Here is a 13,347-nt window from a genome sequence, read left to right as displayed (position 1 = left end):
AGTCAACAGATATTACTGTGATGGAGTAGTCAACATATATTACTGTGGTGGAGTAGTCAACTGCTTGACATTGCTGTGGTGGAGTAGTCAACATATATTACTGTGGTGGAGTAGTCAACAGCTTGACATTACTGTGATGGAGCAGTCAACAGATATTACTGTTGTGGAGCAGTCAACATATGTTACTGTGGTGGAGTAGTCAACATATATTACTGTGGTGGAGTAGCCAACAGCTTGACATTACATTGATGGAGCAGTCAACAGATATTACTGTCGTGGAGCAGTCAACATATATTACTTTGGTGGAGTAGCCAACATATATTACTGTGGTGGAGTAGCCAACAGCTTGACATTACTGTGATGGACAAGTCAACAGATATTACTGTCGTGGAGCAGTCAACATATATTACTGTGGTGGAGTAGTCAACATATATTACTGTGATGGAGCAGTCAACAGAAAATGCTGTGATGGAGCAGTCAACATATATTACTCTAGTGGAGCAGTCAACATATATTACTGTGGTGGAGTAGTCAACATATATTACTGTGATGGAGCAGTCAACAGATATTACTGTGCTGGAGTAGCCAACAGATATTAATGTGGTGGAGCAGTCAACATATATTACTCTAGTGGAGCAGTCAACATATATTACTGTGGTGGAGTAGTCAACATATGTTACTGTTATGGAGCAGTCAACAGATGTTACTGTGGTTGAGTAGTCAACATATATTACTGTGGTGGAGTAGTCAGAAGATATTACTGTTGTGGAGTAGTCAACATATATTACTGTGGCGGAGTAGTCAACAGATATTACTGTGGTGGAGCAGTCAACATATATTACTGTGGTGGAGTAATCAACATATATTACTGTGGTGGAGTAGTCAACATATATTACTGTGGCGGAGTAGTCAACAGATATTACTGTGGTGGAGCAGTCAACAGATATTACTGTGATGGAGTAGTCAACATATATTACTGTGGTGGAGTAGTCAACTGCTTGACATTGCTGTGGTGGAGTAGTCAACATATATTACTGTGGTGGAGTAGTCAACAGCTTGACATTACTGTGATGGAGCAGTCAACAGATATTACTGTTGTGGAGCAGTCAACATATATTACTGTGGTGGAGTAGTCAACATATATTACTGTGGTGGAGTAGCCAACAGCTTGACATTACATTGATGGAGCAGTCAACAGATATTACTGTCGTGGAGCAGTCAACATATATTACTTTGGTGGAGTAGCCAACATATATTACTGTGGTGGAGTAGCCAACAGCTTGACATTGCTATGGTGGAGTAGTCAACATATATTACTGTGGTGGAGTAGTCAACATATATTACACTGATGGAGTAGTCAGAAGATATTACTGTTGTGGAGTAGTCAACATATATTACTGTGGCGGAGTAGTCAACATATATTACTGTGGTGGAGTAGTCAACAGATATTACTGTGGTGGAGTAGTCAACATATATTACTGTGGTGGAGTAGTCAACATATATTACTGTGGTGGAGTAGTCAACAAATATTACTGTGATGGAGTAGTCAACAGATATTACTGTGGTGGAGTAGTCAAAATATATTACTGTGATGGAGTAGTCAACAGATATTACTGTGATGGAGTAGTCAACAGATATTACTGTGGTGGAGTAGTCAACATATATTACTGTGGTGGAGTAGTCAACAGATATTACTGTGGTGGAGTAGTCAACAGCTTGACATTGCTGTGGTGGACCAGTCAACATATATTACTGTGATGGAGTAGTCAACAGATATTACTGTTGTGGAGTAGTCAACAGGTATTACTGTGATGGAGTAGTCAACATATATTACTGTGGTGAAGTAGTCAACATATATTACTGTGATGGAGAAGTCAACAGATATTACTGTGATGGAGTAGTCAACATATATTACTGTGGTGGAGTAGCCAACATATATTACTGTGATGGAGCAGTCAACAGATATTACTGTGATGGAGTAGTCAACATATATTACTGTGGTGGGTAGCCGACAGCTTGACATTGCTGTGGTGGAGTAGTCAACATATATTACTGTGGTGGAGTAGCCAACAGATATTACTGTGGTGGAGTAGCCAACAGCTTGACATTACTGTGATGGTGCAGTCAACAGATATTACTGTCGTGGAGCAGTCAACATATATTACTGTGGTGGAGTAGTCAACATATATTACTGTGATGGAGCAGTCAACAGATATTAATGTGATGGAGCAGTCAACATATATTACTCTAGTGGAGCAGTCAACATATATTACTGTGGTGGAGCAGTCAACAGATATTACTGTGGTGGAGTAGTCAACATATATTACTGTGGTGGAGTAGTCAACAGATATTACTGTGGTGGAGCAGTCAACATATATTACTGTGGTGGAGTAGTCAACATATATTACTGTGGTGGAGTAGTCAACAAATATTACTGTGGTGGAGTAGTCAACAGATACTACTGTGATGGAGTAGTCAACATATATTACTGTGGTGGAGTAGTCAACAGCTTGACATTGCTGTGGTGGAGTAGTCAACATATATTACTGTGGTGGAGTAGTCAACAGCTTGACATTACTGTGATGGAGCAGTCAACAGATATTACTGTCGTGGAGCAGTCAACATATATTACTGTGGTGGAGTAGTCAACATATATTACTGTGGTGGAGTAGCCAACAGCTTGACATTACATTGATGGAGCAGTCAACAGATATTACTGTCGTGGAGCAGTCAACATATATTACTTTGGTGGAGTAGCCAACATATATTACTGTGGTGGAGTAGCCAACAGCTTGACATTACTGTGATGGACCAGTCAACAGATATTACTGTCGTGGAGCAGTCAACATATATTACTGTGGTGGAGTAGTCAACATATATTACTGTGATGGAGCAGTCAACAGATATTGCTGTGATGGAGCAGTCAACATATATTACTCTAGTGGAGCAGTCAACATATATTACTGTGGTGGAGTAGTCAACATATGTTACTGTGATGGAGCAGTCAACAGATATTACTGTGATGGAGTAGTCAACATATATTACTGTGGTGGAGTAGTCAGAAGATATTACTGTTGTGGAGTAGTCAACAGATATTACTGTGATGGAGTGGTCAACATATATTACTGTGGTGGAGTAGTCAACAGATATTACTGTGGTGGAGTAGTCAACATATATTACTGTGATGGAGTAGTCAACATATATTACTGTGGTGGAGTAGTCAACAGATATTACTGTGGTGGAGTAGTCAACAGATATTACTGTGGTGGAGTAGTCAACATATATTACTGTGGTGTAGTAATCAACATATATTACTGTGATGGAGTAGTCAACAGATATTACTGTGGTGGAGTAGCCAACAGCTTGACATTGCTGTGGTGGAGTAGTCAACATATATTACTGTGGTGGAGTAGTCAACAGATATTACTGTGGTGGAGTAGCCAACAGTTTAACATTGCTATGGTGGAGTAGTCAACATATATTACTGTGGTGGAGTAGTCAACATATATTACACTGATGGAGTAGTCAGAAGATATTACTGTTGTGGAGTAGTCAACATATATTACTGTGGCGGAGTAGTCAACATATATTACTGTGGTGGAGTAGTCAACAGATATTACTGTGGTGGAGTAGTCAACATATATTACTGTGGTGGAGTAGTCAACATATATTACTGTGGTGGAGTAGTCAACAAATATTACTGTGATGGAGTAGTCAACAGATATTACTGTGGTGGAGTAGTCAAAATATATTACTGTGATGGAGTAGTCAACAGATATTACTGTGATGGAGTAGTCAACAGATATTACTGTGGTGGAGTAGTCAACATATATTACTGTGATGGAGTAGTCAACAAATATTACTGTGGTGGAGTAGTCAACAGCTTGACATTGCTGTGGTGGAGTAGTTAACAGATATTACTGTGGTGGAGTAGTCAACATATATTACTGTGATGGAGTTGTCAACAGATACTACTGTGATGGAGTAGTCAACATATATTACTGTGGTGGAGTAGTCAACAGATATTACTGTGGTGGAGTAGTCAACAGCTTGACATTGCTGTGGTGGACCAGTCAACATATATTACTGTGATGGAGTAGTCAACATATATTACTGTTGTGGAGTAGTCAACAGGTATTACTGTGATGGAGTAGTCAACATATATTACTGTGGTGAAGTAGTCAACATATATTACTGTGATGGAGAAGTCAACAGATATTACTGTGATGGAGTAGTCAACATATATTACTGTGGTGGAGTAGCCAACATATATTACTGTGATGGAGCAGTCAACATATATTACTGTGATGGAGTAGTCAACATATATTACTGTGGTGGGTAGCCGACAGCTTGACATTGCTGTGGTGGAGTAGTCAACATATATTACTGTGGTGGAGTAGCCAACAGATATTACTGTGGTGGAGTAGCCAACAGCTTGACATTACTGTGATGGTGCAGTCAACAGATATTACTGTCGTGGAGCAGTCAACATATATTGCTGTGGTGGAGTAGTCAACATATATTACTGTGATGGAGCAGTCAACAGATATTAATGTGATGGAGCAGTCAACATATATTACTCTAGTGGAGCAGTCAACATATATTACTGTGGTGGAGCAGTCAACAGATATTACTGTGGTGGAGTAGTCAACATATATTACTGTGGTGGAGTAGTCAACAGATATTACTGTGGTGGAGCAGTCAACATATATTACTGTGGTGGAGTAGTCAACATATATTACTGTGGTGGAGTAGTCAACAAATATTACTGTGGTGGAGTAGTCAACAGATACTACTGTGATGGAGTAGTCAACATATATTACTGTGGTGGAGTAGTCAACAGCTTGACATTGCTGTGGTGGAGTAGTCAACATATATTACTGTGGTGGAGTAGTCAACAGATATTACTGTGATGGAGTAGCCAACAGCTTGACATTGCTGTGGTGGAGTAGTCAACAGATATTACTGTGGTGGAGTAGCCAACATATATTACTGTGGTGGAGTACTCAACATATATTACTGTGGTGGAGTAGTCAACAGATATTACTGTGATGGAGTAGTCAACAGATATTACTGTGGTGGATTAGCCAACAGCTTGACATTGCTGTGATGGAGTAGTCAACAGATATTACTGTGGTGGAGCAGTCAACATATGTTACTGTGATGGAGCAGTCAACAGATATTACTGTGATGGAGTAGTCAACAGATATTACTGTGGTGGAGCAGTCAACATATATTACTGTGGTGGAGTAGTCAACAGATATTACTGTGATGGAGTAGTCAACATATATTACTGTGGTGGAGTAGTCAACAGATATTACTGTGATGGAGTAGTCAACAGATATTACTGTGGTGGATTAGCCAACAGCTTGACATTGCTGTGATGGAGCAGTCTACAGATATTACTGTGGTGGAGCAGTCAACATATATTACTGTGGTGGAGTAGTCAACAGATATTACTGTAATGGAGTAGTCAACAGATATTACTGTGGTGGAGTAGTCAACATATATTACTGTGGTGGAGTAGTCAACAGATATTACTGTGGTGGAGTAGCCAACAGCTTGACATTACATTGATGGAGCAGTCAACAGATATTACTGTCGTGGAGCAGTCAACATATATTACTTTGGTGGAGTAGCCAACATATATTACTGTGGTGGAGTAGCCAACAGCTTGACATTACTGTGATGGACCAGTCAACAGATATTACTGTCGTGGAGCAGTCAACATATATTACTGTGGTGGAGTAGTCAACATATATTACTGTGATGGAGCAGTCAACAGAAATTGCTGTGATGGAGCAGTCAACATATATTACTCTAGTGGAGCAGTCAACATATATTACTGTGGTGGAGTAGTCAACATATATTACTGTGATGGAGCAGTCAACAGATATTACTGTGCTGGAGTAGCCAACAGATATTAATGTGGTGGAGCAGTCAACATATATTACTCTAGTGGAGCAGTCAACATATATTACTGTGGTGGAGTAGTCAGAAGATATTACTGTTGTGGAGTAGTCAACATATATTACTGTGGCGGAGTAGTCAACAGATATTACTGTGGTGGAGCAGTCAACATATATTACTGTGGTGGAGTAATCAACATATATTACTGTGGTGGAGTAGTCAACATATATTACTGTGGTGGAGTAGTCAACAGATATTACTGTGGTGGAGCAGTCAACAGATATTACTGTGATGGAGTAGTCAACATATATTACTGTGGTGGAGTAGTCAACAGCTTGACATTGCTGTGGTGGAGTAGTCAACATATATTACTGTGGTGGAGTAGTCAACAGCTTGACATTACTGTGATGGAGCAGTCAACAGATATTACTGTTGTGGAGCAGTCAACATATATTACTGTGGTGGAGTAGTCAACATATATTACTGTGGTGGAGTAGCCAACAGCTTGACATTACATTGATGGAGCAGTCAACAGATATTACTGTCGTGGAGCAGTCAACATATATTACTTTGGTGGAGTAGCCAACATATATTACTGTGGTGGAGTAGCCAACAGCTTGACATTACTGTGATGGACTAGTCAACAGATATTACTGTGGTGGAGTAGCCAACAGCTTGACATTGCTGTGGTGGAGTAGTCAACATATATTACTGTGGTGGAGTAGTCAACATATATTACTGCGGTGGAGTAGTCAACAGATATTACTGTGATGGAGTAGTCAACATATATTACTGTGGTGGAGTAGTCAACATATATTACTGCGGTGGAGTAGTCAACAGATATTACTGTGATGGAGTAGTCAACATATATTACTGTGGTGGAGTAGTCAACAGATATTACTATGATGGAGTAGTCAACAGATATTACTGTGATGGAGTAGTCAACAGATATTACTGTGGTGGAGTAGTCAACAGATATTACTGTGGTGGAGTAGTCAACATATATTACTGCGGTGGAGTAATCAACAGATATTACTGTGGTGGAGTAGTCAACAGATATTACTGTGATGGAGTAGTCAACATATATTACTGTGGTGGAGTAGTCAACAGATATTACTGTGATGGAGTAGTCAACAGATATTACTGTGGTGGAGTAGTCAACAGATATTACTGTGGTGGAGTAGTCAACAGATATTACTGTGGTGGAGTAATCAACAGATATTACTGTGGTGGAGTAGTCAACAGATATTACTGTGATGGAGTAGTCAACATATATTACTGTGGTGGAGTAGCTTCACATTGCTGTGTTGGAAAAGCCAACAGCTTGACATTGCTGTGTTGGAGTAGCCAACAGCTTGACATTGCTGAGGAGGAATAGACAACAGCTTGACTAAATGTGAGAAAAACAGGATATTCCATTGCTGATATAATTGAATCACTTTCTTTGTGGAATGAACTGTCCGGCCATGTTATCTTTGATGGAAGGTCCAGCTAAACAGTCCCGTCTCTTATTGATCATATCAAACTTGTACCTAACCTTAAGCCCAATTGAATACTTTTGGCTTCAGTTTTTGGAAGAAGGGTAATCGACTGACAGGCTTGACAAGTAATTTACTTGAGGTGATTAGCACAACAAAAACAGATCGTAGAGGTGTTTAGTTTTTGAGAAGTATAAAGGAGAATTATCTTCACATACTGGTGGTAGTCCTGAAAACCTGTCTTTTCAACCCGCATGAACAAACACGCATAACCACACATACACCCGATTCAATGAAGGAAATACATTTATTGATTTATTTTTGCTCATAATGGCGTCATAAAGCAGTTATTCTTTCAGGGTTTTAATTGTAAGGATTTAGTTTAGTCAACCCTCTGATAGTCCTAAATGAACTGGTAAGCTGTTTGTAGATCTCTGATTTTTGGCAGCGCTGGGGCCTCGTTTGAGCCAAAATTTATTTCCATCCATCCACCCCATTCTCTTTTCTTTTTTTTTTCCTCGTGAAAGAACAACAAGAACAACAAGCGCTTTATCTGTATGCCACAGTGGTGGAGGGCAAGTGCTTTTCCAAAGAGGCACAAACGACTCCCCGTGAGCATAAAGGACCATGTGTTAATGATGTTTTTAATTCAGATCTCCCATATTGCTTTAGCCCGCTCTAGAGATGGAGAACATGTTGATTATTGTGGTGAGGCTATGATATAGTTTTATGAAACATTTATTCTAATCAGTCTGAATAATAGGTTGAATACAAACTGAAACACAATAACAAAACAGAGGGCGATATAATCAAGTTTTCTGTGTTTTATTTTCCTCATGAAATGTAATGTGAGACTGAGAATCGTGTTATGAAATGAAATCATACTATTTTTCTCCAAACTGTCCATCATAACTAAAAACCTCTTCACCATTTAGAAAATTGCATGTCATAACACTTTAGTGTTTTCACTGTTAATTGTCTTCAATGTTAAAGCATTGGCAAAGAATGACCTGACATTATTTAATTTAAATTCATTCAGTTTTGAAATATTATTATAGTCAAAGTTGTAGAATTAAAAAGTTAAAAAAGTCAAGCTGGAGTAAAAAAAAAAAAAAGATGTTCACGGATTACCCTTTATTTGTGGTTCACAATGTGACTCATCTATGATATTTTTTCATGAAGAGCGGCTAGCATTTGTGGCTATAGCCCGCCCTATGGAGTGTTACCCTTCGTAGTGCTACCATCGTGCTCCTGAAAAAGGTCACTACGTGAACTTCTGTAACTCTCTAGAGAAATCAAAGAGCTACTCCCTTTGAGAGGAGAGGAGAGGAAATCTACAAACTGGCACAATCCTCAGACAGACCTTTCCTAATCAAAGTCACTTCATCCGCCTTCCCTTTATCTAAATTGGACTAGTGGGAAAAGTGGGACGTGATGCAGCCTCGTCAAAAGGGTTAATCTATTATAATCATATCATGGGGCAGTAACTGTCAATTAAAACTCTTATACTATAAGTAGCTACCATTGATTTTTGAATAGTATGTCATTAGCCTTGACTGACATATCTCAGAAGACCGCTGATTTTAGGTTAAAAGCCCACTGTATCAATTAGGCTGCCGTGACATAATACGATATTCCTCAGAGAAGACGTGACAATGATAGGGACTTGTCTTGTTAGACATGCAAGAAAAATCATATAAAATACACAACCAATTAGTCTGACATTCTCCCCAAATGTCGTTTCCAAGGTGATTGAATGAGCTCCCTCTGCAGCTGAACGCACCAACAATGTCCACCAAAACATATGAAACAACATATTGTTCTGTGGTGTTTTCAGACAGCATCATGTGATGTTAAATGAACGCTGTGTTTTGGTGTTGTGTTATTAGACCGACCCCCAGTGATGTTAAATGAACGTTGTGTTTTTGGTGTTGTGTTTTTAGACCGACCACCAGTGATGTTAACTGAACGTTGTGTTTTTGGTGTTGTGTTATTAGACCGACCCCCAGTGATGTTAAATGAACGTTGTGTTTTTGGTGTTGTGTTTTTAGACCGACCACCAGTGATGTTAAAAGAACGTTGTGTTTTTGGTGTTGTGTTTTTAGACCGACCACCAGTGATGTTAACTGAACGTTGTGTTTTGGTGTTGTGTTTTTAGACCGACCCCCAGTGATGTTAAAAGAACGTTGTGTTTTTGTTGTTGTGTTTTTAGACCGACCCCCAGTGATGTTAACTGAACGTTGTGTTTTGGTGTGTTTCCATCAGACCCAGCGTCGTGTGACGTTCCACCTCCCGGACGGTTCTCAGGAGAGCTGTAGCGCCAGCGGCCTAGGGGACCAGGAGCCCAGCAGCACCGGCAGCACCACTCAGCCTCTCCCCCTCGGCTTCCCCCAGGAAGACTACTACCAACAGACCTCGCCCAACAGCCGCACCGAGGGAGACGGCAACTCTGACCCTGAGTCCAGTAAGTGGCGACTGTCCAAGGATATAGTATATTTATTTTATTTATTTTACAACATTTTCACATTGAGTTCAAGATACCTTTGAAGACCAGGGAAAGAGCTTCTCTCTGTAATAAACTGGCCATGCTATATTTATCACACGGTTTATCTTATAGGAAGAACACACTATTGTATTTACTTGAACAAGAAGGACACTTTATGGTCAATTTTCCCTACCATCCAATAAATAAGGAAATCAAAATATATATTTTTCAAGATAGACCTGACCCTTGACCAAGAGCAGCTTGGTCTGTCCAATAAACTAGCAATGCTACTTAATCACATGTTTTATCTTCTATAAGGGGTTAACGATAGGAGGAGCACTCTATCAGCACTATATAAGGGGTTAACGATAGGAGGAGCACTCTATCAGCACTATATAAGGGGTTAACGATAGGAGGAGCACTCTATCAGCACTATATAAGGGGTTAATGATAGGAGGAGCACTTTATCAGCACTATATAAGGGGTTAACGATAGGAGGAGCACTCTATCAGCACTATATAAGGGGTTAACGATAGGAGGAGCACTCTATCAGCATTATATAAGGGGTTAACAATAGGAGGAGCACTCTATCAGCATTATATAAGGGGTTAACGATAGGAGGAGCACTCTATCAGCATTATATAAGGGGTTAACAATAGGAGGAGCACTCTATCAGCATTATATAAGGGGTTAACGATTGGAGGAGCACTCTATCAGCATTATATAAGGGGTTAACAATAGGAGGAGCACTCTATCAGCACTATATAAGGGGTTAACAATAGGAGGAGCACTCTATCAGCATTATATAAGGGGTTAACAATAGGAGGAGCACTCTATCAGCACTATATAAGGGGTTAACGATAGGAGGAGCACTCTATCAGTACTATATAAGGGGTTAACGATAGGAGGAGCACTCTATCATTATTATATAAGGGGTTAACAATAGGAGGAGCACTCTATCAGCACTATATAAGGGGTTAACAATAGGAGGAGCACTCTATCAGCATTATATAAGGGGTTAACAATAGGAGGAGCACTCTATCAGCACTATATAAGGGGTTAACGATTGGAGGAGCACTCTATCAGCATTATATAAGGGTTTAACAATAGGATGAGCACTCTATCAGCATTGTATAAGGGGTTAACAATAGGAGGAGCAATCTATCAGCACTATATAAGGGGTTAACAATAGGAGGAGCACTCTATCAGCACTATATAAGGGGTTAACGATAGGAGGAGCACTCTATCAGCATTATATAAGGGGTTAACAATAGGAGGAGCACTCAATCAGCATTATATAAGGGGTTAACGATAGGAGGAGCACTCTATCAGCACTATATAAGGGGTTAACGATAGGAGGAGCACTCTATCAGCATCCCAATTATAACTGTGATTATGATCTTCTACTCCAATCTAAATATCTAGTAGTTACTTTCTCTGTGACCTTGTGATGAAAAGCTCTAATATATTTGGAAGAATAGAGGAGTCACAAGTTCACGTGAGCTGCCTGAAAACACAAAGGCAGCTGCCTTGTTTCTGAGACAACCTCCACCCTATAATCACAGAGCAATAGGGAGGGGAGTAAGTATAGATCTCACTCCACTGCCTACCTCTCCCTGTGCCTGTGTCCTACACATCAATGTTACGGATGAATCACCATCCACGGCTCCTGTTGTCGGTGGCAACTCAATTTACTTACTTTTTTTTTTTTACAAAGACAGAACACGGTGAAAACTGGTTGTTTTGCCTGCTCATACTCACAGTATATCCTTTGTGTCTTGGCTATAAGTGAGAGAACACCCGCTCTTCCTGCATCTGCCTGCATATGTCCTCTCTGGTGCTGCTCTGACAAAACCCTTGGGTGTCGGGTCTCTGTCCTCTCTGGTGCTGCTCTGACAGAACCCTTGGGTGTCAGGACTCTGTCCTCTCTGGTGCTGCTTTGACAGAACCCTTGGGTGTCGGGACTCTGTCCTCTCTGGTGCTGCTCTGACAGAACCCTTGGGTGTCAGGACTCTGTCCTCTCTGGTGCTGCTCTGACAGAACCCTTGGGTGTCGGGACTCTGTCCTCTCTGGTGCTGCTCTGACAGAACCCCTTGGGTGTCGGGACTCTGTCCTCTATGGTGCTGCTCTGACAGAACCCTTGGGTGTCAGGACTCTGTCCTCTATGGTGCTGCTCTGACAGAACCCTTGGGTGTCGGGTCTCTGTCCTCTCTGGTGCTGCTCTGACAGAACCCTTGGGTGTCGGGACTCTGTCCTCTATGGTGCTGCTCTGACAGAACCCTTGGGTGTCGGGACTCTGTCCTCTCTGGTGCTGCTCTGACAGAACCCCTTGGGTGTCGGGACTCTGTCCTCTCTGGTGCTGCTCTGACAGAGCCATTGGGTGTCAGGACTCTGTCCTCTATGGTGCTGCTCTGACAGAACCCTTGGGTGTCAGGACTCTGTCCTCTCTGGTGCTGCTCTGACAGAAGCCTTGGGTGTCGGGACTCTGTCCTCTATGGTGCTGCTCTGACAGAACCCTTGGGTGTCGGGACTCTGTCCTCTCTGGTGCTGCTCTGACAGAACCCTTGGTTGTCGGGACTCTGTCCTCTCTGGTGTTGCTATGACAGAACCCTTGGGTGTCGGGACTCTGTCCTCTCTGGTGCTGCTCTGACAGAACCCTTGGGTGTCGGGTCTCTGTCCTCTCTGGTGCTGCTCTGACAGAACCATTGGGTGTCAGGACTCTGTCCTCTCTGGTGCTGCTCTGACAGAACCATTGGGTGTCAGGACTCTGTCCTCTCTGGTGCTGCTCTGACAGAAACCCTTGGGTGTCAGGACTAGTGTGAATGTGAATGTATTTGTTTCACATTAGAAAAGTGGCATCCGACAATGGACTGCAATTTACATACATAGTATTTGGGATCTGTTGGTGAGACCAAGCAGACAGAGTAGAGAAGTCTCTGATGATAATAACCAGTTAGATAGATGGTATTAGACCAAGCAGACAGAATAGAGAATTATCTCATGATAATTACCAGTTAGATATATGCTATTAGACCAAGCAGACAGAATAGAGAAGTCTCTGATGATAATAACCAGTTAGATAGATGGTATTAGACCAAGCAGACAGAATAGAGAAGTCTCTCATGATAATAACCAGTTACATAGATGATATCAGACCAAGCAGACAGAATAGAGAAGTCTCTGATGATGATAATAACCAGTAAGATAGATGGTATTTTCCCCATTCAAGCAAATGATCCTGCTCCTACTCAGCTGCTCTCTATAAAATCATACCCATGACGATAACGGTGATTCATAGTGATGATGATTTATATTTGGATGTAATTGCTGCTCACCCTTCTGATTCATATTCAATGATGTAAACATCTTGTGGTTCATAAAACTGCCTTCTCAAACAATTGAAATACTGTCTCTATTATTACACGGTAGATTCCCTTAGAAGAAAATGTGTTGCACATTAGTTGGAGATTGGAG

The 13,347-nt window shown here is 41.0% G+C and overlaps 1 protein-coding gene across 1 annotated transcript in view; it reads left to right on the top strand.

Annotated features, from left to right (window-relative positions):
- Window positions 1–13,347, top strand: part of LOC121587322 (protocadherin-11 X-linked-like) — a 325,044-nt gene that overhangs the window by 184,591 nt on the left and 127,106 nt on the right. The window contains exon 6 of the mRNA XM_041904232.2: window positions 9,654–9,852. Coding sequence (XP_041760166.2) covers window positions 9,654–9,852 — 199 coding nt within the window. The remainder of the gene's footprint in view (window positions 1–9,653; window positions 9,853–13,347) is intronic.

This window comes from Coregonus clupeaformis, chromosome 29 (genome assembly GCF_020615455.1).
Source record: "Coregonus clupeaformis isolate EN_2021a chromosome 29, ASM2061545v1, whole genome shotgun sequence".
Taxonomy (NCBI): Eukaryota; Metazoa; Chordata; class Actinopteri; order Salmoniformes; family Salmonidae; genus Coregonus; species Coregonus clupeaformis.
Note: the sequence above shows the minus strand (reverse complement) of the source record. Positions and strands in the feature narration are given on the sequence as shown.